This window comes from Rhinichthys klamathensis, unplaced genomic scaffold, assembly GCF_029890125.1.
Source record: "Rhinichthys klamathensis goyatoka isolate OS25496 unplaced genomic scaffold, OSU_Roscu_1.1 h1tg000552l_1, whole genome shotgun sequence".
NCBI lineage: Eukaryota > Metazoa > Chordata > Actinopteri > Cypriniformes > Leuciscidae > Rhinichthys > Rhinichthys klamathensis.
In genome coordinates this window covers 309,546-337,354 of record NW_026607022.1, presented here as the reverse complement: position 1 = coordinate 337,354, position 27,809 = coordinate 309,546, and the positions used below count along the sequence as shown (strand labels likewise).

General features: G+C 38.1%; 2 protein-coding genes across 2 annotated transcripts; both read right to left on the bottom strand.

Moving 5' to 3' along the window:
* Positions 1 to 678: 678 nt before the first annotated feature.
* gpr35.2 (G protein-coupled receptor 35, tandem duplicate 2) lies at positions 679 to 5,806 on the bottom strand. Its single transcript, XM_056239039.1, has 2 exons — positions 5,719 to 5,806; positions 679 to 1,664 (listed from the first exon to the last, which is right to left on the bottom strand). The coding sequence occupies exon 2, from the start codon at positions 1,655 to 1,657 to the stop codon at positions 713 to 715; it is 945 nt and encodes a 314-aa protein (XP_056095014.1). The 5' UTR covers positions 1,658 to 1,664; positions 5,719 to 5,806; the 3' UTR covers positions 679 to 712.
* Positions 5,807 to 17,770: 11,964 nt separating this feature from the next.
* On the bottom strand, positions 17,771 to 20,610 carry gpr35.1 (G protein-coupled receptor 35, tandem duplicate 1). Its single transcript, XM_056239030.1, has 2 exons — positions 20,552 to 20,610; positions 17,771 to 18,722 (listed from the first exon to the last, which is right to left on the bottom strand). Exon 2 carries the CDS (start codon positions 18,713 to 18,715, stop codon positions 17,771 to 17,773), a length of 945 nt encoding a protein of 314 aa, XP_056095005.1. The 5' UTR covers positions 18,716 to 18,722; positions 20,552 to 20,610.
* Positions 20,611 to 27,809: the final 7,199 nt, after the last annotated feature.

Here is a 27,809-nt window from a genome sequence, read left to right as displayed (position 1 = left end):
AAAAAAACCTTGGGAGAAACCAGACTCAGTCCGGGGGCCAGTTCTCCTCTGGCCAACGAAGGAACAGTGCATGATTCGGGCAGCATTACAAGTCAGATTGGATCGGAACAAAACACCCCTGTATTACAGTATAAGTTTGTCTTTTTAATGAAGTTTATGCAAAAAGAAATGGGGAGATTTACAGCGTTTACACTAAATAATCTTCATTTTATATCCGTTTATACTTGATATTTAAATGTTATGTAAATAAACTTAAAAGTTTAATATTAAATGTGTATTATGAAATAAAACTAGTGTTAATATTGCTTTAATTTAATAAATGTTTGCTAAAATCAGTGTTTGATGAAACTGGCTGATATTGAAAATATAAAGATTATTATAAAATTTTCTTTAAAAAAAAAATATAATAATGGCATACCAAGTCAAAATTACACAGTTGTGGGTTGATCATTTATATTCATTAATACTGTTGTCAAATGTCACTGATATGTTCATCTTGTCATGTTTGTTAATACAAATTCAGTTTAACGCATTAAAAATGTTTAACGCAATTAACCTTTAAAATATAGCCTATGTTGTGTTTGCATTTTTTTGGATATTCAATGTTTTAAGTACAATATAAAAAATAATTAAAAACTAAATTACTATAAAAACTAATTAAAAAAATAATCGATTGACAATACTAATTCAAACACATTTTGATAATGCTAAGTCATCGTGAAACCTTCCTATAATCACATTCATGTTCTTCATTCCTAGTTTTATTAGCGCAGCACAATATCCACGATGTTTTTGTGGCAAAGTAATAACTGAAGCAGTCCAAAGCACAGTTCATACTGGAGACGCACATCGCGAAGTGAACGAAATTATGCGCGAAAAACTGCACGTCACAACTGTACTTATAAGCCTGCGCGATGTATTTAAACAAAAATCCGAAGTGAACGGGGAAAAAACACACGACGAACACAATCAGATTCGCCGCGATGATATACACGCACTGGAGTTTCTCGCCGCGGGATCCGATTTCCAACTGTTTCCTCAACGTGTAAATGACTCTAACGGAGCAAAACAGCATTATGAGGAACGGCACGAGGAACCCGACGATGTCCAGCACGAGAATAAACACCAGCGGTAATTCCTCTTCTTTATTCTTCTGAAAGCATTTGATCGTGTTGTTATGCTTCGGATCGTCGACGCGATGAAATGCCGCGCTAAACGAGCACGTGACCAACCAAATGAGCGCGCAAACAACCAGAGCCCTCCTACGTGATAAAACATCCCTGGATTTCATGGGATACTTGATGGCCACGTATCGCACCACACTTATCGCGGTGACGGTGAAGATGCTCACGTACATGTTGACGTAATAAACCGACACAAGTACGTAACACAGCTCTTTATTGCTGTGGTCCCAGAGTTCCCATGTGTTTTCATAGTAGGACACGATGCGGATGGGAAGAAGCACCAGCAGAACGCAGTCGGCGATGGCCATGTTGGTGATGTAGATGTTCATGTAAGTCCAGTCCGCTCTGGGACGCCGGCAGAACATCACTAGGACGTATATGTTTCCCAGGACCCCGAGGATGAAGGTGGGAATCAGAGAGGCGAGCTGAAGGCTCTGGATGCCAGCGCTGATGTTTAGAGTGCAGTTAGACATCTTCAACCTGTGGGATATTAAAATACACACTTTATAATTACACTTCTCTGACAGGAACATAGTGTCGGCCCACATCTGGAACATGTGGATTCGGGCCGACACTATGTTGCAGTCTGGGTTTGCATTGCGTTGAGTCAATGCAGTTTATGGTGATTTTTAGGATATTTTTGTTTCCTTCTTTATGATAAATACACAGTAAAAAACGTTGGGTTCTTTTTTTTTTAACCCAAGCGTTGGGTTACACATTGGGTCACTATATTGGGTTGTTTTCCAAAAATGTTGGCTCATTTTTAAAATCGTTGGGTAATTTCTAGTACTAACCTGGCTGTTGGGTTACATATGTTGTACACAATTATGTAGCTATATTTACCTTAAATTCTAGACTCCCCAATATTTAGTTTGTAATTTTAAAATATATTTGTTGAGACATATTTATTGTTTTATACATAAACAATCTGTATTTGAAAACAAAGTGTATTTTATTTATTAAAATGTCATAAAAATACATAGTTAACCTAACTGTTGTATTACTTTTAACCCAATGCATTGGGTTTAAAAAAATGGTTGGGAAGGTGCTGCTATACCACCCCATAGTTGGGTTACTCACTGGCTTATTTTAGTATTCAGCGAGTAGCTTTACTGTTTATCATAAGAGCCCTGCCACCAAAATTAATAAAAAAATGCTTCAAAAAGCCAAGATACGGTGCAAAAAAGTCTCTGTATAAGTTCTTGTTTTTAATATTTATAAGCTATATCACACAAGCAACAGTGCTGTTTTCCAGAATATCAACACTGTAAAAAATTATCGTGATTTTAACGGTAAAAGACTGTTAATTGGTTAACAGAAAGTGTCTGTACACTCTAAAAAAAAATGGTTCTTCAGCGGTTCTTCAGGGGTTCTTTGCGGTGGTCACCTACCATTTAAAGAACCTGTTAAGCCCAATTTGGTTCTTCAGTGGTTCTCTGGGGTGGTTAAGGTGCTCTATGGCACCTCTCAAGGTTCTACATAGCACCATTTGACAAAGATAAGTGCTATATGGCACTTAAAGTGGTTCCCCTATGATTACAAGCCAAGGAACCACTTTTAGTGCTATTTAGCACCATTTTTGTTTAGAGTGTACTATATACACGGTGAATAACTGGCCGTACATTTAATGTAATTTTACAGAAAAATACCATTAAATTTACCGTTTTTGGAAGTGAAAAAGAACAAGTCATTGTATAATTTACAGTGAAGACCCGTAAATTGCCCACAATTCACTGCGTAAGACTTCACATTTGATCTATTTTTGTTGAAATAACTATTTCTTCATAGTTTTTCTTAGTTTTTTATAATCAGTTATGTACATTATGGTTTTGTATTACAATTAATGTTGTTAAATTGTTTATTGCATTTTTAAAATTTCATGTGTGTTACCATGATGGTGTTTAGTGTTTGTGTGATTGACACTGTGCAGCTTCTATACATAAGTTATAACTTTCTCAGTTTGTGGAAAAGCTGCTTGTGATGAGCTTAGATTCATCATGTGACTCTCATCTCCACTGTGATTGGTGATTGTCAGTGTATTACAATGTTAGAAAACGGACATTAATTCTTCAATAGATCGGTAAATAAACGTTATGTCAGCAAACGAAATGCGTTTATTTACTGTAAATTTAAGTCAGTAGAACCTAAAATGATGGTACCATATTTTTTAGGGTTAATTTCTGGCAACCACGGCTGCCAGTTTTTACCGTACATTTAACAGATTTAATTTAACAGATTTCTTTTTACAGTTCACGTTTGCAAATGTGATATTGATTTTATAGAGTTAGAGTGAATGATTCAATGACTCACTCGTTAAGGATGATTTGCTGCCATGTACTGGCGGTTTCAGTATAATTTAATCTTAGCTAAGGGACGAAGATTAAATGATGTTTGTGGTTTGGTTTCGGTCGTGATTGTAACATTATCTCTATTATATTTACAATGTTATCTCATATATCACGCTTAATAGCCTAATTATGAACGCATTATCTCTTTAACCAGAGCTAACCCTAGTGAAAAAATTATACTTTATTGTATCTGAAAATATATTCCCTTTTTCAATACTACATTGCAAATATACTATTTACCTATTTTCACAATACAAATTGACCTCAACAAATGACTTGTCTGGCCTTAAAAATTCATAAAAACAAAAAAAAATTGTCGCCAGCTCCGTGTATCCATGTGAACTGGAATCATTTTGACAACGTTTTATCTGTACAGAGGTATTTTGTACAAAGTATAGCTAAGTATTATTTGTTTAATAATGTGCATTTGTTATTGAAGACAAAGTGTGCAATTCGTAGTAGCTATTTAGTAATGGCAAGTGCGCCGAGATAACATTTTTTTAAGTTTATGCTTGTATGTTTCGAAGACACTCGTAATGAATTTGTAATGTACTTGTAACACAAATAAAGTACACTATAATATAGCAAATATATTTAATATCACTAATCAAGCATGTAATTAGTCCCTACACAGGCATTTAGTGTACTTCTGTGTACTAAATTGGAAAAACTTCAAGTTTATACACTTAAAGTTATGATTTACTACAATTTAATTACAACTAAAAACTTAGTACAAAATTAGTTGTTTCAAAATAGCACACTTCAAGTTAACTAATCATTAACCCTCTGGGGTACTTCGGCCCAAATGGACCCGAAGCATTTAAATAAAAATATTTTTTAAATCATAGCTTTATCGGAATGGTCCGAAATTTGGTGACTTTGTTGGTACTTGGTATATGAACACCTCAAAAAATTGGGGACAGGATGTGAACAGTCTAAGTGGTTGTAAAAAAATAGTCACACTCAGGACCTTTGGGTCCAAATGGACCCGCATAGAAAATGAATGGGAAATTGGCAAAAATGTGAAAATACAGAGTTTTTTTGTGCGTACAATCTACAAATCAGCCACGATCCAGAAAAAAAGCACACAACAGTGAAGGGCTGAATCTATAAAACATCAAGAGTGCAAAACAGACACATCCACACACAGACACACAAACACACTTTTATACACATACACACTAATAAATTCAGATTACATATGGGTTTTGAATTTTTATAATGCTCAGTTTGTCCACCAGATGGCATCCAGCTCATTTAAAAAAATTGCTTTCATGAGGCCTAGGCTTGACTCTAAAATGAAATACAGCTTTAAAAAAAAAAAAATTCTATTATATTCAATGGGGAAAAAATGGGTCATAATTATTGCATTAATATTAATTATAAATCATTTTTATTTTTGAAATTATCTCAAAACACCAAAAAAGAAAAGAAAAAATATTATAAAAAACAAGTAAAAAAAAAAAAGATGATTTTTTAAAAATAAATATTAATCCCACCCTTCCGGCCCATTTGGACCCGAAGGTCCTGAGTGTGACTCTGAAATGAAGGACCCCAGAGGGTCTTGAAGTAGGCCTATAGGCCTATACTAAATTAGTCTGGCCGCAAGTATACTTAGCTTTTTTTTTCACCAGGGAAAGCAGCATTTCATACAATGTTTTTGAAAAGCAAAGCTTGTTAAATGTTTTTATCACACATTAAATGCATCAAATGTAATGTATTAAGCGCTATACACAAATAAACACACTCAGATGGAGCTATAGATCACATAGGCTAGCAAGTCTGCATTATTTCATACTTGTTTTGTGTTTCTTGTCAGCAAACATGTTGCTGTAGTTTCCTCTGCTGTAGTGTCGAATTACATTTACAACTCGGCCACAAACCGGTCTTGGTTGTACAATAGGTCTCGATTCTTTCTATATTATTAAAATCTGCCTAGCAATCATATTTGTTAAAAATGTAAAATTATTAACATGGTCACAGGTGGAGTTAAAATGCGAGAGAGCTAAACATTCAATATGCTATTTGTATTCTAAATGTGTTGCACTCACGCAATATAAAGTTTATGCAGACGTAGCCTATTGCAATACACATTATTACAATATAGGCCTATGTAATATAACATGAACATTAAGTGTCAATGAAAAAATACATTCAAATAAGTCAAACACACACAAAACACTTACCTTTTCACATGCTCAACTAGAGAGAAAACAATGAGATGTTTCTCTGCCAGTGGGGAAAACTCACTTTCCTTCCAAACAAAAGCAGAAGATTTTATTTTATGTAATGTAATGTATAGCTATTATGCACAAACGTATAAATACATTAAGACGGAGCTATAGATCACAAACTTTCTTTGTTGGTTCTGTAGTGCATCTTTTTACTTTCTCTCTGAGTGTTGTTTGACCGGTTTGTGACATCGTTTAGGCACGTTAACGAATCCGATAGTTCGTTCAAATGAACCGATTCGCTTGATCGCATAACCTAGGCATATCGTGGGAACGTCGACGAGGCATTTTAAGTGTTTGTTTTTTTAGGTTAAATACTGCCGTTCTCATGAACCAGTTGAGTTAAGATAGGCTGTTTCTGTTTAGTGGAATGCTGGCACTGACGAGATCCTGATGATGTGTTTCATTACGTAGTGTGTCACCAACAAACACACGAGTGATTTACAACCATGACCTAAATAATAATAATAGTACAGGAATCAAATAATTAAAGGATTAAAAGTGATTTAAGGGAATGAATAGCCTAAATAAAAGAGGTTCTACCTTTGGATTATATACAAATTTTGCTATTTTAAAATGTGCACACATTCAGTCTTATTATGCCTATATCCAAACGTTTCTTGTTTCGTCATGGCCTACATGAATGATGCATGTTATAATTCAAAATGGCGACATTTCATAAAAAGTTGAGAGTTTGCATCACTACAGTCTTGGTCTGCCGCTGAACATTTCTATCATAAACAGTTGTCTAATATACTTAAATACATGTGTGGTGTGATTGCACATTGACTCCACTAGAGGGTTCTTTTTTAATACTGTGGTTACCGGGAGTGAGTGATGTCCAGTCGGACCACAAGCCACTGGAGGCTATCTTCAAGACGCCACTGAGCAAAGCCCCAGCGAGTCTCCAACATCTGCTCTGACAGACACAGAGATATATGCCCTCATTGTCCAGTACACGCCAGGGAAGGATGAAGAAAATTTCCATTTAAAATCTCTTCCAACGGCTCTGCTCTATGGTTAGTTCCGACTGGAAATCACTCTAATATGATGATGTGATGCTAAACAAACATTTATGATTATTATCAATGTTGAAAACAGTTGTGCTGCTTCATATTTTTTCAGGATTATTTGATGAATAGAAAGTTAAAAAAAAAAAAACAGCATTTATTTGAAACAGAAATCATTACTCTCTCTTCTGGTCAATTGAATGCATCTTTACTGAATAAAAATATGATTTTTTTGTATTTATTTTATCTTATTGACCCCAAGCTTTTGAACAGTAGTGCAAAATATGTTTGAGGTCTATTTAACAATGAATACTGTAGAGAAAAAAAGAAAGAAAATGGTTTAAACTGTTACAATGGTTTACATAAAAATATTAATCAGCACCACTGTTTTCAACATTGATAATAATCAGAAATGTTTAGGATGTTTGCATTGTAAGAATGTATAGTGTTCAAATATAAAAAACGCTGACTCGTTAGGTCATGATTTCTCATTAAAATCAGATGATTTCCTATTAATTCAATAGAATGTGAGGAAATACCAATATGGCGGCACTGGGGCTTCACTTTATATGACGTCATGAGCAATCAAGTCATTTATATATCAAAGTCCACTAAAGGAGATTTCTTGCATTTTACTCCTAAACTCTGGAATAAGCACGAAGGTAGAAGAGTAGCAAAACTCGAGAGCATGTCGATGTGAACAGAGAACTTGTACAATAAATACTCATATGCTAAAACTTACATTCTCAGCTCCAATGTGAAAACCATAGACTGTAAAAAAATTGAAAACTGTTGAAAATCTGTAAAAGAAAATAAAAAAATCTGAAGTTGAATGTTGAGATTTGCACTCGCAGACAATAGGCCTAGTCACAAACCTGTATTCTGAATCTGAAGCTACAGACAAGTAGTCACAAATGTGTAAAATGTCATTCTCAAAAATACAATGACAGACACAAACTTGTAGAACACAGTTGCACTTATTCACGGTAGACAATTAGCTTCCTAATTTATGTCTTAATGCCTTTTGTAAGATTATTAAATTCACTTTTTGCTATTCTAAAATTACCAAATTAAATTTTTCTATTTAAAACCTGATAACTAAACCTCTTTTTTGTCAATTTTCTCACTATAAGGGTTAAATTATGGTCACTAACCCTGTAATCATATTAAAAGACTTAACTATATGATGTACAAAATGCTCTGTAACACACTAGCGAGGAACTCGTCCTTCGGTTGTTGAGGTGTACAATTCGCAGCAAGCGTCACCGGACATTCAGACCGGATATCATCGGCCCGGGATTTAGATGTACATCTCCTGAGAGTAATAACTGAGTCAACAGGATATCCACTCTGGCATGTTTGACATTCTTTCCTTGTCGTTTTATATGCTGGTTATGGTTATTTATTCCTTCATGTACAAGTATATTATTATAAAAAATATATATATATAATCCGTCTTAGATATGACGTTGATTTGATCAGTCTCTTACTCCACATGGACGGCCCTGATATATCGGGACATGGCCGCATCGTAACTGAAACTTTAACATACCTATATAGCCATTGTGATGTTCAACTAGCCTGGGAAAACCCAGACAACTTCAGGCAAATTTAGATTTGTTCTGAAAGTTAGTCTGGCAAAGAGCTCATTCAAGCCCATTTCCAATCCGCCGAAATCGCGGCACCAATCAGAAGCGTTGGGGCGGGCTTTACACGATGACGACAGCGCTGGGATTTTGAAGCAGATTTTGTAGCCTACATTACAAAGATGGATGCCGCCGTCGAACATCACTCGTTCGAATCAGCTATCGCGTCTGTTTTAAGCGATTTGAACGTTTCCTTTTTGTTAAAAACCGAGCAAAGAACAACACTCGGAGATGTTTCTCCGCCGCTCTGCATACGTCATCTCCTTCATCGCTCTGATTGGGTTTAGGTCTATCCGCGACGTCCGTTGGTGACGCCCCTCTGGAAATGATTTGTCTATGACGCTTTGCCAGACCATAACTCAGTTACAACTGAGAATGGTCTGGTTTTAACCAGGCTAATGTTCAACGCTTTTTAACTTATAGTAGTTAAGGTTTGATTTTTGATGATCAAGTGGCAGCAAGGGCACACCTGCCAGACTGCCCTCCGCCGTCTCCGACCAGTTGTGTTATCTGCCAATGCTCTTCATTGTATCTCTTCAATGCTCCACCTCCAAAACTCAGCAGATTGCCCAGCAGCCACATCACATTATTGGTGTAAATAACTCATTTCTGTTATTGGGTGACCTGCTCAATAAAAGCGCAAGACGAAGAACGTTTCAGGAAACATGTCAATGATAAGGGCTGGATTTCCCGAAACCTTCTTAACGCTACGTTGTTCTTAAGTTATACCTTAAGCGGAACCTTATCGTTAATCTGGGTTTCCCGAAACGTTCTTAGTTAAGTATACCTTCTGTAAGTCATACGTTCGGAAGGTTGGTAGGGATATGGCCGTAAGGATATTTCCCAACCGGTTAATCAAAGTGTGACAACACCAGTAATACCGGTATCAACAACGGGAGCTTTTAAAGTGTTAATTTCCGCACGGGGATTCATAATGGTGCGGAGCGTTTTCAATCAATTCCTACCATGGGTTCATAGACGCACCATTATTAATTTGCGTGCGGATGTGCGCATTTTAGTTTCGCTCGAGTGCGAGGTAAGAGATGAGAAGTCTTGAAAGAGACATTTACCTAGACTGTAAAAGAAATATGGACATAGTGTCCGTGACGTCACCCGTAGTGTTTTTGAAGAGCATTTTTGAAGCCCAAAGTGGGGCTTCAAATCTTGGGTCTCCATCTTGGCAGCGCGTCACTCTCAGATAAACGAAAATGTGCAGCGAGACGGATTAGCTGAGGAGACGTGTGGCTAACATACAGCAGACAAGCGGTTAGTAGTGACATCAGCGGCAATCCACCTGTCACTCAAGTGGCCACGCCCTTAATTATGCACAACTTTAAGGCTTAATATAATTTAAACGGATGAATTATAAAAACAATCACTCCCCTCACAGTCATCAAGAAGGGAAAAATTAGCTATATAGACCAAAACCACTTTTTGCACCAGGCTGTAAATATAAATATGGGCATATTAACATGGTGGTCTATGGGATTGACTCTCTTTTGGAGCCTGTCTCTACTAGTGGCCAGTCGATGGATTGCAGTTAACTAGTTTGTTTGCCCATCAAATCTTTAAGATATTAGGTTAAACTTATTTGGCTTGCTGTCCACTGGAGAGGGGCTTGATGAATCCAACGCAACTTTGAGGGGACCAAGAGAAACATGATTATGTATTTCTGCTCAGAAACACGACATCAACCACACGGCATATGCTAAACTTTTTATATGCTGTCTTTCTTTGTATAACAGTTCTATCTAATTAACGTGTTAGACAGATCGTAAACTAATGAACACGGAGAACGGGAATCCTGGAATGTTTTCCTCATTAAAAAATCTCTTTTCGCCTGAAGAAAGACAGACATTAATATCTTGGATGACATAGGGGTGAGTAAATTATCAGGAAATATAAATTCTGAAGTGAACTTATCATTTTCTCATGTAATGACTAATGAGACTTATTTTTATCACGGAAAGAGACAGAGCTGCCAAACTTCAGCCTTCGTGAGAATTCCTCTGGCTTTTTAGGACAGACCCCCTTGTAACTAGCAATTGCATTTTTTTGTGTGTGTTTTGGTAATAATAGATTTAAAGTTTGCTAAAAACCTATATTCATCTTGCATTATATCATATTTGTATACCAAGATATGTTACCCTATTTTTAGCGGCAATATCCTCAATTAAAGTAAGAGAGCAATTTTTAATTGGTAGCAATTCGCATTTATTAATATTGGATTTAATCCAGAGGCTTTAGAAAAGCCTGAAGAATACCCAAAGCCACTGGAAGATTTTGGGATTTTGACGTAATTTTTCCTCTATATAGTGGTGTTGATATGGCAACTAGCCTAGTAAATACTCTTAAACCATGCGTGTTACAGCTAGCCCCTCGTTAGGTTGTGCCCCGCTGACCGCTGTATCATGCCGGCATATGGAGCGAGGAGATGAAACTGGTCATAGATTCATAGAGATCTTGACTGGTTCTGGTCTTTGCTGAGTCTCTAGGGATCGTCTAGTTGTCACTGTCTGCTGACATTCAGGGCTACACTGTGGCCATCTAAGGGTTCAGGCCCTCCATCTGATCTGGACATGGACCAGATCCAGCTGACTACAGTAACCTCGGGATAAGAACGGGACAGTTCTTATATGCCTAGTTGCCATTCCTCTCACGGTGCAACACATTCTGTGTTATGGGAAGTGTTTCTGGGTCTGGTTGACCTAATTTATGCAGCCTAACAATCCTTTAATGGATTTGAATAGAAATGTGACAGCATGTTATGTGTATGCTAGGTTAAAGAGATGGGTCTAATAGCTCTAATCTTTAATAGGCTGTCCTGTATCGTGAATAAGTCATGGCTGAAGGGCATTGTTAGTCAGCCGTGACTTATTCACGATACAGCACTAGCCTCTCGTACCTTATTGCTTTAATAAACTGGTTAACACATATGCTAATACAAATATTAAAGCCAAATAAAATCGTGGTTGTATCTCGCTATTTAGTGTTACTTGATCTTAGTGCTGCATTTGATACCATTGACCACAACATTCTTTTAAATAGACTAGAAAACTATGTTGGCATTAGTGGAATTGCACTAGCATGGTTTAAATCATACTTATCTAACCATTATCAGTTTGTAGCAGTAAATGAAGAGATGTCTTATCGATCACAAGTTGTGTACCACAAGGCTCAGTACTAGGACCGCTGCTGTTCACTCTGTACATGCTACCATTAGGAGATATCATTAGGAACATGGAATTAGCTTTCACTGTTATGCCGATGATACTCAGCTGTATATTTATTCAAAACCTAACGAAACTTACCAATTCACAAAATTAACGGAATGCACAGCTGATATAAAAAATTGGATGACTAGTAATTTCCTACTACTAAATTCTGAAAAAACAGAGATTCTAATTATTGGACAAAAAACTTCCACACGTAATAACCTAGAATACTATCTAACTGTGCGTTCACACCGGACGCGAATAGCGCGTCCAATTCGCATCTAGTTTGACGCTTGACCACTTTGTGTTAATTCGTGCGTCACACGCGTTGAAACTGACGCGCGTAAAAACAAGTTTGAAGCGAAATTTACGCGCGTCACGGGCATCGGATTCGAAACCCGTTGGCGGCCATATTTTTTATTTTGATCGAGCATTCATCGGGAGAGTCACCGCTCTGTATTTGCTCTGGAGAGCAGAACAGCGGCGTAGGGATCATCGTCGCCGTATTTGTGTCCACCAGACCCTTCGGAGGCGATCCCAGTTTGGCGAGTTTCACCATTTGCTCGCTCCAGGAGCTGCACCTGGATGACGGCCGCTTTCTGCGCTACTTCCGCCTGTCCCGCGCCCAGTTTGATGACCTGTTGTCCCGCATCGGAGCGAGGATCACCCTCGCCCTCACCCACCTAATATGTCATTTATTTTTGTGTTGATGATAAATGGAGCCAGCCTCCAAAAGTGATCAAGCTGTCCTGTGATTTTCTCTCTCTCACACACATCACTGTCCAGACACGAACTTATGCACTAAAGTATGTTGGTTGTCTTTACATTATAATAATATTTCATATAATCTAGATATGGAATAAATAGCATTCAATACAAAATGAATGTCTCATATATTGAAATCAAGTTTTATGTGATAAAATATTTGCTTTGTTGTGCATTAGAACCACACAGGCATTTAGTCATATTACAAAATAATTTATTGAAGCATCCGGATACTTCACCACGTGACAGCAGCAAGCAGCTAGGCTCCTGATTGGTTAACGCGGCCGAATTGACGACAAAGTTCAGATTTTTCAACTCGGGCAGCAGATGCGAATTCGCGTCAAACACGTGAATGCACAAAAAGCACTTAATAAAATAATTTGCGCGTAACGCGCCAGACCCTCAGTTCGTGCGAACTTGACGCGCGAATGAGGCGTATTCACGTCTACCGCGCCGTGCTCTACGCCTCATTCGCGCCGCAGGAATTTTTTACGCGTGTAACGCGTCTTTGCATTGACTTAACATTGAAATTACTCACGCCTGACACGCTATTCGCGTCCGGTGTGAACGCACCATAACACTTGATGGCTGCTCTGTTGGTCTTCGTCGTCGGTTAGGAACCTGGGTGTGCTCTTTGATACCAATCTTTCATTTGAAAGTCACGTGTCAAGTATCTGTAAAACCGCATTTTTCCATCTTAAAAATATATCTAAATTACACCATATGCTCTCACTAACAAATGCAGAACAATTAGTTCATGCGTTCATGACCTCAAGGCTAGACTATTGTAATGCTCTACTGGGTGGTTGGCCTGCACGCTTAATAAACAAACTCCAGCTAGTTCAAAACGCAGCAGCTCGAGTTCTTACCAGAACCAGGAAATATGACCATATTAGCCCGGTTCTGTCAACACTGCATTGGCTCTCTATTAAACATCGTATACATTTCAAAATATTGCTGATTATTTACAAAGCACTAAATGGTTTAGCTCCGCAGTACTTGAGCGAGCTCTTCATTATAGTCCTTCACGTCTATTGCGATCTCAAACTTCCGGCCAGTTGATAATACCTAGAATATCTAAATCGACTGCTGGCGGGAGATCCTTTTCCTATTTAGCACCAAAACTTTGGAATAGTCTTCTTAACATTGTCCGGGAAGCAGACACACTCTGTCAGTTCAAAGCTAGACTAAAAACACATCTCTTTGACCTAGCATACACATAATACATTATAGACTTCTATAATTCAATGTTAGGCTGCATAGATTAGGTCAGCCGGAACTGGGAACACTTCCCTTAAATCCTGATGTACTCGTTACATCATAAGAAGAATGGCATCTACGCCATTGTCTTTGTTTATCCCGAGGTTTTCCTGCAGCCTGCCGGATCCAGGCCGTATCCAGATCTGACGAAGGAGCTTCGCCTGGACCCGATGACAATGCAGTGCTGAGGTGTCAACTATCCTCTCCCTATGGAGGATCCCTTTCCCACTCTACAGATAAAGCGTTGTGGAAATTAGGGTTCACGTACCAACCCAGAAGTGATAAAATAAAATAACATTTTGTATCAAAATGTATAGGAAAGACAATTAGTTTGTTTAGGCATGGTTTGTAGGGAATTACAAACTTGCGCACATATATTCAAACGCACATATCTATAGAATCATTTCTTAATGTGCATGTAAACGACATCAGCGTTTATCACAGGTTCAGTTTAAAGTCTGTTTAGAGAGAACGGTGTCATCTTAGTGGCCCCTAATTTAATAACCAATGATCATTTCACCGGTAGTGTGTCAGGCACGGAAACCCTAGTTAAAAGGACAAGATATCGCTGTGGACATTCAAACGGATTTAGGATTATGAATATAGGCCTCACCTGAGGGAAGATGCTATATCTACTGTAAATGCAGGTACACTCGCTTACTCGATCTCTCACAATACTCTATAAGCTTCAATGAACAATATCAATGAGAACAAACATATGTTTACGTTGCTAAGAGTGGTTGCTAGGGGTGTTGTGTAGTGATACATATAACTGTTTAGTGAAGTGGTTATACCGTGTTTTATCGTTAATAAAACACAGCTATTGACCAATCAGAATCAAGGACTGGAACTAACCGTTTACAATGAATTTTATTTGGATGAATTTGTCAATCTTTGATCAGTTTTATCAATTGTTATAATAAATTTCTATTTGTACTGGTCAGTTATGAACAATAGGTAATATTGGACTGCTAGCAAAACCTTTTGGAGAATTGGGTGGGCCCGAGGAAACTTTTGATATAACTTTTGAGAGCCCTGGAGATAAGCAATTATCTCAAGGTTTCCTGGAAGTGTAAAAACAAACTTTGTCACGGCTGCTTCCTTTTAGTTTAGAGAACAATTACTCCGAGTGGCCCCTGGAGCCCAATCATCTCAAAACAGCACAACGGCGAGCGCGTTAAGTATAAATGCCAAAAACAACCAAAAAAAAGTGTAAATGCCTCGTCCGTTTGCACTGCGGAGCCAGACGAAATTATAATATCCGATTCGAAATGCAGGTGTCATGAGAAATCGAGTCCCCCGGAATTGGGTCTTCTTTAGGACCCAGGCGGTAATGCCTGATCAAAAGTTATGACGATGTCTTGAATAATTGTAACCTATTTATAATTATAACCTTAGTGCACAAACAACATGCTTTACATTTAAAATGAACACCCATGTATTGCATAATAAAACAAACTTGAAAAACAACCATGCCTAACAATGGATCAGGATAGTTGCAACATAATATGTTCTATAAAAGTAATTTAAAATGAATTTTACACAATATTAATAGGCTATAATAATAATACTAAAATATTTTTTAAATAAATTAAGTCATTAATTTGAAACATGTAATTGGGAAATATATTAAACAAAAAACCTACCTACAAACCTAATATAATATACCCATTACCTACATACTATAATAAACCCACATACCTAATATACGGCAGGCTAATCGGGTAGATGTATGCTATGCTACGTAAGCTATATATAAAACAGTAACGAGAAATGCTTGATTTCACAACCTATAGCATCAGTTATACTAATGAACCACGTAATTTAAAAGAATGATTATTAACGCACTTTAAACAATATAAATCAAAACGTGATTTTGCAGGAATTGTAATCAGGCGCTAATAATACTACCCATTAAAAGTCCGTTCACTCGGGGTCCTAAAGGAGACCCGTATCCTGGGGGGACTCATAGACAGTATAAGAAGTGGACAGAGCCATCTCATTGGAACTCAGTTGAGACAGTTGAAGCCCATTTTTAGCGATTTTTGAGCACTTCCGTTCCTGACGCGCAGACTCAAACCGACTCAAACTAAGCTTGATGACGTGAGCAACCTTTCTGACAGACGTTAATCTTCTAGTAGCTGTGCGTGAAAATTGCCAACGTTAATCTTGCAGAGACGGGGAACTTGAGCAAAGAGTTCTTTGGCGTGAGTAAGGAGGAGTAAGTATTCCGTTGCTTATGGACTCATTATCTATGGGCTTCTCTCTTGACGGGACGTCCCCCCGATTGCCTGCGAGCTTCTCCTCCTGTCTGTACGGTAATTTCTGTACAGCGCGACAGAGAGTCGAGTGGTTATGACGCAATCGTTAGCCTATTTTTACTAAAACTGTTTCTATGGGGCCATAATGTAACATAGAAGGTAATGGAGCCCTTTATACATTGTCGTGTTTCTTTAGAAATAAATAATGGACAAATGGAGTCTTTAAACGCCTCAGATGTAAAGTTATTCGCTGTCAAAGTGACGCCAAAATGAATGGGAGTCAATGGAAATGCTAACGCAAGTAAAGTTCTGCTACAACATGGCGGCACCCGGCCGGCTTCAACTTCCGGTCGATGGATTACCCCCTTGGGGGGACTCGATTTCTCACCACACATGATCATCATCTGTTCGTTTAAACGAATCATTTTATTTGAACCTTGACTTAAAACGTTCCACAAAGTTTCCAATAAACAAATGGGTTCGTTAAATACTGCTCTTACCGCTAAGAGTTTGAGTTTATGAGTACATGAATTTGTTTTTTGTAGTAGCCTATTGAGAAGATACATGTGTTTCAGTGATGGTCAGTTAAATTAAGTTTACTTGTATTAAGGTTAATACAGCTTTAGCTGGTACCTGTGGAAAATGGTAGCATTAGCTGTTTGATAAGACACCATATGCATAGATATCCATAATAAAGGCTAGATGTCTCGTCCGCGCTGCTGGCCAATGGAGGTCGACGTCCGCACCTGGCGGCCATCTTGTCACAGGCAGCTCGCTCACTCTACATTGTGTTTTAATGGTGCATGTTCTTTTTAAATAACCATAACTTGCTCAATTTTCTACCGATTTTCAAGCGGTTTGGTTTGTTATAAACGTCAGAGATGTAGTTATGACACTGCATACTTATGAATAATAAGTGTATTAATAAATAATCATCCAGAATTATAGCCATGTTAATAACGTTTGTAAGAAACCAAACCGTTTGTAAATCCGTCAAGATATCAACGAGATAAGAGTATTTGTGTTCGTGCTGATCCCTCATCTTACATCAGGCACCACAGAGCCCGCCAGAAAGATTGCCTGTGACAAGATGGCCGCCGGTGATGACGATAGAGACTCCGCCGTAACACATCTAGCCTTTATTATGGATATCTATGACCATATGCTCCATAAATAAATCCTACAAGAAAAACACAACAAGACAGTTTAACAGTTCAGAGTGGAAAGATAAACACTTAAGACTCATTGTACAGCTTAAACCACTCAGAATGAACTAGCCAGTCTAGCATTAATATATATATGTTTTATTAATGTAAAAGCCAGGTTTAATATTGCAATCCATTACATAACTTTCACAAAAGGACTTTATAATGAAATAAAATCCAGCCAGAACAATGAACTCTCACAAAAGTTTCACGGCCCCCAGAATATTTTGTTGTATGAATATCTGAACATGCGATATATCAAAAGAAGGAACAGATCCTCTGCTTTTATAAAAGCTTCACGCATTCTTTTATTATCAACACTTGAAAAAGGAAAAAAAGGAAAATCGTGTTTTTGTCAACGACTTCATCAGGATCAGATCCAGATTGAGAACGACGATCAAAGCACAGATAGAGATAGAGTCCATCACAGTCCTGTAGCTCGTCCATTTCATTCAGTAACATTAAGCAGTTTTGATATGCTGTTAAATATGGATGATAGTGTTAGATTACATGTGCGTCAGCAGTGCTTCTATCGCCTGTTTCTGTTTCTTCTTCTCCTGTGTTTTTATCAGGAGATTCAGTGCTAGCGCCGCCCTACCGTATAACACTGAAAACACAAAAAGCCCGAAAATGGCGGGAAAAGAGTTAAGTACAAGGCGTGCTATCTTGATCTGCAACTGTGTTATAAATTGATTGACGTTTTTCTTCACTTCGGTTTGTGCTGCATATATTCCATGAGGTTTTAGTGGCAAAAAAATAGCTAAAGCAGTCCAATCCGCAGTTCATACTGGAAATGGAAAGAGCGCAGTGCAAGAAGTTGTGCGCGATCTGCTTATCGGAGCAGCTGTAGTTCTCCTCGGTTTGCACGACGTATTTAACGAAGTACCCCAAGTGAACGGGGAGGAAGCATATGACAAACACCATGAAATTGGCCGCGATGATAAACATGCATTGGATTTTTTCCGAACGGGTTCCGATGTCCAGCTGTTTCCTCAATGTGTGAATGATCCTAACGGAGCAGTACAGTATGATCAGGAACGGCAAGAGGAACCCAACGATGATCAACAGCAAGACGAAATGCAACGACAAGCCTGACTTGACCCTCTGAAAGCACATTTTTTTATCATTACCAGAGTCCGTCACAAAGTAAACCGGGCTGATGGAGCAAATGGCGAACCAAATGAGCGCGCAAACCACCAGAGCGTTCCTACAGGATAAAATAGCCCTGGACTTCATTGGATACTTGATGGCCACGTATCGCACCACACTTATCGCGGTGAGGTTGAAGATGCTCACGTACATGTTGACGTAATAAACCGACAAAACACAATTACACAGTCCTATTAGCTCATCTTCCAATGGCCTGTCGTAGTAGTGAATCTTGACGGGAAGGAACACCAGCAGAATGCAGTCGGCGATGGCCATGTTGGTGATGTAGATGTTCATGTAGGTCCAGTCCGCTCTGGGACGCCGGCAGAACATCACTAGGATGTATATGTTTCCCAGGACCCCGAGGATGAAGGTGGGAATCGAAGTGGCCGTCTGCAGGTGCAGAACTGTGTTGGTGATGTTCAGGGTGCAGTTAGACATCTTCAACCTGTGGGAAACGGATTCGAAACCAATGAGAAAAAGCACCATGAATGTAGTCCATATGACAAAATCTCTCAACGAATGCTGTAAACTGACACTTAAAGGGATAGTTCACCCAAAAATGACAATTCTGTCAGTAATTGCTCTCCCTCATGTTGTTCCAACCCCGTAAGACTTTCGTTCATCTTCGGAACACAAATTAAGATATTTGTGATTAAATCTGAGAGCTGGATCACTCCTCCATAGGCTTCTAAGGGATTGAAACTTGCCGGCCCAGAAAAGTTATTAAAGACATCGTTAAAATAGTCCGAGTGACGACAGTGACAGAGTTTTCATTTTTGGGTGAACTGTCCCTTTAAGTTTACACTTAAGCTGTTTTATTGACGTCTTTCCACGGCTGAAACACAGATTGAGTGATTACATGAGACATGATTGGTTACAGTAAGTTGTACTGTATCTTTCAAAATTCCTTGAGATACTATTCATTCCTGTTTATTTGGCGCTGTGACTAGTAGTAAAGAGGACGATCGGTTCACGCGCATTTCGAAATTAAATGGACAGAATTCGAAAGCTGAAATTAGTCAGAAGTAACTAATCGAGAAGCTTATTGAGATTGAATGGATGGGTGGTGCGCTACAAAGTTGTCCATTCATCAACTGAAAACACACTAAAAACATCGATTCTTGATATTCAAGAATCGATTGGTTCTTTAAAATGAGAATCGATTAAAATTGAGAAATCAATTTTTTTTAACCAGCCCTAGTTCAGTTACATCAGATTGGGTAGATGATGACAATATATATTTTTTAATGAACGATCCAATTAACCTTATAAGAAACAGTCAAACACACACTCTTTAAAATAAAGCTTGTTTATGGAATCTTTCTGTTGCATAAAAAGTTCTGTGAACAGTTTCTTTAGATCAGAGGTGCTCAATTTTTTTCTTTTTTTTTTACAAGGAAGGAAACTTGATTGAGGTCCGTGTGCCGAAAGTAAAAGTGGCCTTTGTATGCCCTGGTTCCACTGATATGATTTCATCATTTATAAACATCAAGCAATTTGCTTGACTAATCCAGTTTTATTTGTAATCAAGAAATAAATATTTATTTATAATATGCAAAATAGATTTAGTATTTCATGCAAGGGAACATTTGACTGATTAAAATATAAATTAAGTCGATTATTAACAAGGGAATAATAACCTTTAAGCACAATAATTAACTAAATTACGTTTATTACATAGCTTTATAATATGTGATTCTGATTGCACTGAAAAAACATATCAGAGAACAGTATTAATATTACTGTACTGTATTATATTGCTGCAAAGGACCCTTCATTTGCTGTCTATTAAATTCAGAATTGATTTTTAAAATGCTTTTATTTGTTTATAAATCTTTACGTGATCTAGCCCCCATCTATTTATCCGAGTTGCTGCAACCATAGACTCCTTGTAGAAGTTTGAGATCCAGTGACCAGAACCATTATTAGTCCCACATTCCGTTCCAGACCACTGAACTTGAACTCGCATCCACCAGGGTTTATTTTTTTGCTGATCGCACATTATCTCACATAATAAACATATAATAAAATATATACGTTTAAACTGTTATGTTTCATCCGTCCCACCCACCCCTATGAAACAAAGCACACAACTACCGTTCAAAGTCAATTTTGACTTAAATCATTCTATATTTCTACCGAATAACACATGAGAGAACACATGAGTTGTTGATCACAATATATATATATATATAACCTTAGCTTAGAAAACGACGTTTATCTGAAAAGTGTAACGGCTCTCCCCTAAATCTAATATCAGACACAATCTCTTACCTTTTCACATGAAATCCGTTCGTTGCTGGTTAAATCTGGAGCAAAAGCTGCTCCCAGTAGCACAGCAGGGCTGTTATTAAGGCTCGTCTGAAGTTTAATGTCCTCCTTACGCTACAAACTAAATCTGCAGGAACGTGCCAGATGTTTTTCAGCCCCACTGAAGAGAGAAATCACGTACGTCTATCCGAACTAACTACAATACAGTTTCTGCAGAATTACACTATCTCTGGTCAGACCACGTACAACACTGCGGTCAAGCAAGCCGCCAAAAATAAAATACAATGCGTGTGCACCTATTACGATGATTACGGTAATTTCAGGAACACTAGAGAGGGAACGCGCTTTGAGTAGGGTTGGGTATTGTTTGGGTTTTTTGATATCGGTGCCAAATCTATACTTTTAAAACGGTACTGGTGCCTCAAAATAAACGATGGTGAATAACATTAAAGAACTTTTTTTTTATTAAAAGAAATAATAATTAAATGGTTAAAATTGAACAATATTACAATTTTAAAGTATACTTAAATATGAATAAAATAGCCTAAACACAAAACACAACAAATGCACAATAAAACCTAAGCCACCTAACCCAGCTAGCCTACAATAATTGTACACTAAATAACACTACCAGTAGGCTAATATAACAGCAGCCTAGTCTGTATTCTTCCTTGGTGTGCTACAAACCAGCGTTAAATTTCACCAATTCTTTTGCAGAAATATGATCATTTGTGACACCTGACGATGTAATTTTGACAAAATCTTCTCTGGCAGAATACGACAGCTCTCCTGACTTATCGCATGTCCTGCACAAGATGAGCGCTATTTTCATCTTAAATAAAGTTATTTTATCACCTTAAAAAGCCGTGACGCGAAACCCCTCGTGAAGAAGAACGCCGTCATTTACAACAGTGACTATAATCATCAGGATCAACTAAACGCTGGATTCTCAAAAGTATGTATGTGAGGTTCGCGGCTCTATTGTTGCAGTAAACTTGCACCGCGTTCTTGAATGATTAATTTATTAGATGTACGACGCCGGTCTGTTATTGTAGGAACATCGACTTTACATTTTCACACTAAACATGACGAGGAACAAAACGAATTGTGATTGGTTGCGTGACATGTCCTTGGCTGATATTTTTTATTCTTAAATACATGTAAGTGAATGTGTTTTGTCATTTAAGAAACCTTTATAATGATCATTATTCATGGTAGTTGATCTAACGCACATGTTCACCATGTTAGTACCAGAGGTGGGAGTAAGTCACACATGTTCAAGTCACAAGTCTTAGCAAGTCCAAGCCAAGTTACAATACCAAACAGAAAGTAAAAGTAAGAGTTTATATTGGCCTCAACCTTATTTATTTTCCCCTCAGAAATGATTACCTTTCTTATACATTTATATCGTAATATTAATAATATTCATATAATTTATTATAGCATGTATTTATGATTATAAAAATTTGGAATTATTATAATAACAATACGAAAAATGTTGAAGAGAAAACATTTGAAGGTAAATTCAAAAGTGTGATGCATTAATTATGTTGGTTTTATAGTAGGCCTAAATGTCATATGTTTAACTTTGCTTATTTTTCTATGGAAGATCACCGGCAGACATTAACTTCCCATTAAGAGCCAATATTTGGTTAGATGAATTGGTAAAAAAAAAATGAGATGCTAAAAAATAATAAATTATATATTTTTAATTATGAAATTAAAACCGCCAATAAGTGGCGCCAAATCACCGTCTTAATGTACGAGTCGTAGAAGCATTCATTCAACTGATTGTACAAAACTGCACATTCATTCTGGAACTAAGCCACTAGGTCACTGAATCACAAAACCCCCGGATTTTATCAGATTCACATAACTCTTTTTCTGTGGCTTGTTTGGAACTATTGTCATTGGAGAAATAGAGCAAAAACAGAGATATTATGTCTAAAATGTCATATATACACAATATTCACTCTTTGTTTACTGAACTGTTGTACAAAAAACATTATCACATTTGCAATCGCGCCAATATTCTGGAAATATTTTTTAATATCATATGTTATAAATATAAAAATAACTCATACTTGGGCCATTTTTCCACCACATCTTTAATTTTGGGTGCATATTAATTCTGCTGGCATTTTGCCCCCCAACCCCCTGATAACATCTGACCCTGCTTCAAGAGAAACATAAAACACGACAAAACATCATTAACAGTTTTCTGTTGTTTTTCGTCATTGGAAAGAGCGACATATTTGGACATTTGAGAGTTTGTGCACGTTATACAAAACATATGCCATCATTAATTATCATTTGAATCTATTGACAGCCTTAAGCTACATTTGAAAACATAATTTTGTATAAAGAGGCATGCTGTTTTGACCACTGTTCTCTCTAGATTTCCGGAAAATGCACTCCACTGAAACAGCTCTTATCAAAGTCTCTAGTGATGTGATGATGGCAGCGGACGCTGGCCGCTACACTGTACTTGTACTTCTCGATTTGAGTTCTGCTTTTGACACGGTAGATCATAGTATACTGATCAACCGGCTTCAAAATGAGATGGGACTATCTGGATCTGTCCTCCAGTGGTTCTCTTCCTATATTCAAGACAGAACCTTTAATGTTTCTATAAACAATGTACAGTCAGATGTGACCAATTTGTCCTGCGGAGTGCCACAAGGGTCAGTTTTGGGCCCTATTTTGTTTTTACTGTACATTTTGCCACTTGTTCATATTATGGGTTGTTTTAAGGATGTATCGTATCATCTCTATGCCGATGATGTCCAGTTGTATTGTTCTTTCAATGATGCTGAGTTCCATCGATTGTCACTGTTCTTAGAGTGTGTGTCCTCTATCAAAGACTGGCTGGCCACTAACTTTTTGCAGATAAATGCAAGTAAGACTGAAACATTGATCTTTGCTCCAGACCATAAGATCCCGGTGATCAAACAGCACCTTGGCTCTCTTGGCTCCTCTGTCAAATCCAGCCTCAGAAACCTGTGGGTTGTGTTTGACCAGGCCATGTCTTTGGAGATACACTCAAAACAGCTTGTCCGAAACTGCTTTTATCACCTCAGGAATATCTCTAAAATTCGCAAAATGTTGTCAAAGAAGGATCTGGAAATTATTATTCATGCTTTCATATCAACTAGACTTGGTTATTGCAACTCTGTCTTTACCTTCTTGACTAAGTCTGCTCTGAACAAACTGCAAATGGTCCAAAATTGTGCTGGTAGACTTCTAACTGGTGCCCCCAGAAGGTCTCATATCACTCCCGTTTTGTTGACTCTCCACTGGCTCCCTGTAAAAAATATAGGACTGATTTTAAGATTTTAGTGCTGACTTTCAGGGCCTTAAACAGTCAGGCCCCACAGTACATCAAGGACCTTTTGAGTCGGCACTCCTCTAGCCGCACTCTTCGGTCTTCTGGCCAGAACCTTCTTATGGTCCCCAAGACTCGTTATGAGACCCGAGGGGACCTGTCTTTTCAGTCTGTTGCCCCCAGACTGTGGAACGCCCTGCCCCTGTCTCTGCGTCTGGCTGACTCTGTTGACTCTTTTAAAAAAGACCTGAAGACTTGTTTATTTAAGAAAGCTTTTGGTTGATGGGTTTTAACTAGTGTCACTTTGATTTTACATATGTACTGTATATACATTTTTATATTGTTTATATAAGGTTTTGTTTTTACCTTTCTCGTGTACAGCACTTTGTGATTTTATCTGTGAAAAGCGCTTTAGAAATAAACTTTACTTACTAGATTTAACGTTAGTCAAATGAACAGGTTAAAGGTGGGGTATGTGATTCTCTTTTTTGTACATTTTTTCAAAATAACTAGAAATCCTATTCCTAACCCACTTACAGCCACTGAGTAAGAAGCACTGAAATGAAAATTAAGCAATTTAATCATCTGTGGAACGGGCAGGACTCGAAAAACTCCAGCCAATCATTTCCAAGACCACCAGAATCATTGGACAGTAAGTCCGTCAATCAAACGGTTGTACCACACCCCCTCCCCCCAGCGCGCGTGACCCCCATCGTGCGCATACTCAAAGTTTGTGACGCATGCGCATCTCTTCAGTAAAGCCGGTTCCATGATTAGTAGTAAATCGTCATTACAATCTCTCGCGCATCTGAGTTTTCGCTCGTGCATGATTGCGCGTCCATGTTCTTCGAATGGGTGGAGTCAGAGCCGGCGTTGGAGGAAAGAAGGTAGGACCATTTGAATGGTATATTTTCAAAATCTGCCGGTCGTTTTCCAAATCACATACCCCACCTTTAAACAAGCCGCTTACTTTTAGACGTGGTGAATAAATCGTCAATTGATGTTGCGATGATTTATATAAAGTCATTCTCGAGTCATACAGTTCAAGTCAAGTCAAGTCTCGAGTCATTGGATCTCAAGTCAAAGTCAAGTCAAGTCATTTTCTTAATTTAGTCAAGCAAGTCTCAAGTCCTTAAATTTGCGACTTGAGCAAGTCATGTGACTCGAGCCCATCTCTGGTTATAGGCTACGCACCGCAGTTCAGAGAATTGTAACGTTTTCTGTCATACAACACATCACTTCATCCACTTCTCCCAAAATAGCTTAAGAAAGTAAGTGGCCAGTGAAGTGTGAGAAGAATAGTGTCTATTTTAAAGTTACCTGCACAATATCTAAACGTCATTGTTTTATAATTGAAAGGCTACTGCCGCTTCCATAGACATCAGTTTGTATTTTACAAACTATAAATGTATTCCTAGTAGCATATTTAAATATCTGAAAAAAATAAATAAATAAAGCTTATGTGGTTGATAACACTGATTTGTTGTGATATACACTCACCTAAAGGATTATTAGGAACACCTGTTCAATTTCTCATTAATGCAATTATCTAATCAACCAATCACATGGCAGTTGCTTCAATGCATTTAGGGGTGTGGTCCTGGTCAAGACAATCTCCTGAACTCCAAACTGAATGTCAGAATGGGAAAGAAAGGTGATTTAAGCAATTTTGAGCGTGGCATGGTTGTTGGTGCCAGACGGGCCGGTCTGAGTATTTCACAATCTGCTCAGTTACTGGGATTTTCACGCACAACCATTTCTAGGGTTTACAAAGAATGGTGTGAAAAGGGAAAAACATCCAGTATGCGGCAGTCCTGTGGGCCTTGTTGATGCTAGAGGTCAGAGGAGAATGGGCCGACTGATTCAAGCTGATAGAAGAGCAACTTTGACTGAAATAACCACTCGTTACAACCGAGGTATGCAGCAAAGCATTTGTGAAGCCACAACACGCACAACCTTGAGGCGGATGGGCTACAACAGCAGAAGACCCCTCCGGGTACCACTCATCTCCACTACAAATAGGAAAAAGAGGCTACAATTTGCAAGAGCTCATCAAAATTGGACAGTTGAAGACTGTAAAAATGTTGCCTGGTCTGATGAGTCTCGATTTCTGTTGAGACATTCAGATGGTAGAGTCAGAGTTTGGCGTAAACAGAATGAGAACATGGATCCATCATGCCTTGTTACCACTGTGCAGGCTGGTGGTGGTGGTGTAATGGCGTGGGGGATGTTTTCTTGGCACACTTTAGGCCCCTTAGTGCCAATTAGGCATCGTTTAAATGCCACGGCCTACCTGAGCATTGTTTCTGACCATGTCCATCCCTTTATGGCCACCATGTACCCATCCTCTGATGGCTACTTCCAGCAGGATAATGCACCATGTCACAAAGCTCGAATCATTTCAAAATGGCTTCTTGAACATGACAATGAGTTCACTGTACTAAAATGGCCCTCACAGTCACCAGATCTCAACCCAATAGAGCATCTTTGGGATGTGGTGGAACGGGAGCTTCGTGCCCTGGATGCGCATCCCACAAATCTCCATCAACTGCAAGATGCTATCCTATCAATATGGGCCAACATTTCTAAAGAATGCTTTCAGCACCTTGTTGAATCAATGCCATGTAGAATTAAGGCAGGTCTGAAGGCGAAAGGGGGTCAAACACAGTATTAGTATGGTGTTCCTAATAATCCTTTAGGTGAGTGTATGACTGTCTCTGGCTCAGCGCAAGGCAACGCACGAACGATTTGAATTTATGATTTGAAGTAGCCAATACACTGTATTAATCAAACAAAACCACATAATTGTACTTGACATGAATGAATAAAATTCTCTGAACCCCAAGTGGATTTACACAAATTGAGAAAATCAAAAAGTGTTAGGTTGGACTGTCAGTCTCCAGTCAGTAAAAGAAATGAAATGGCAAAAAGAGTTAAGCCTATTTAGAAAGATAATTTATTTTACGTGCTTTTTGCAAATAATTATGCTGTAAACACACAAATAAAACAGACACCGTTCATATAAATAATGAGGATAAAGTATAATTACAAAACGATCTCGAAACAAGACATTTTTATATTATCTCGGATTTCTGGTAAACTCAAGCCCGCTCTCTCTCCGCTGTTAACGTAATACTAGTAATAGGCGCACACGCTTTTTGTTGACCCCAGTTACAGCACTCTTCGGGAATTCTGTGGTGTGGGAATGAGTTTTATCGCTGCCCACGGGCACGTGTACAGCATCACACACAAACCGCACCAGTCACGAGTTCTTGCTTTCCTGAAATCCCACTGATGTTTTCTTTAGTCTGTGCATCTTTTTGCAGCACAAGCAGTCTCCGAACTAGATTCTCAGATTAAATATTCAAAGTAGTTTTGGCCGTGTCAAAACGTGTACAGTCTTGGTATTCTCGTAAAAACTGCTTTGGCAGCGTTTCAACATGCTGATTTAAATAAACAAGGCATCCTTTTACCGTCACCATGTTGTACACTGAGCAAGGCACACAAAAGACAGACGTTATTTGCACTTTTAGCCAGAACGAGTGTGCGAAACAATGCGACTGAAACACACAGCGCGACCAGTGCAGATTCTGAACTAATGACTCGTCTGAACCGGCTCTTTTGAGTGAACACAAACCATACAGGAGAAACTCGAAAAATTAGAATATTGTGCAAAAGTTAATTTATTTCAGTAACTCAACTTAAAAGGAGAAACTAATATATTATATTGACTCATTACATGCAAAGTGAGATATTTCAAGCCTTTATTTGTTATAATTTTGATGATTCTAATATGGCTTACAGCTTATGAAAACCTTTTCACAATATTCTAATTTTGAATTTAGGGTTTTCATAAGCTGTACGGCCCGTTTTTTTCTGTTTTATTTATATACACCTAATTGTATAGTTTTCATATTTGCACTTGAAGGAAAGTGC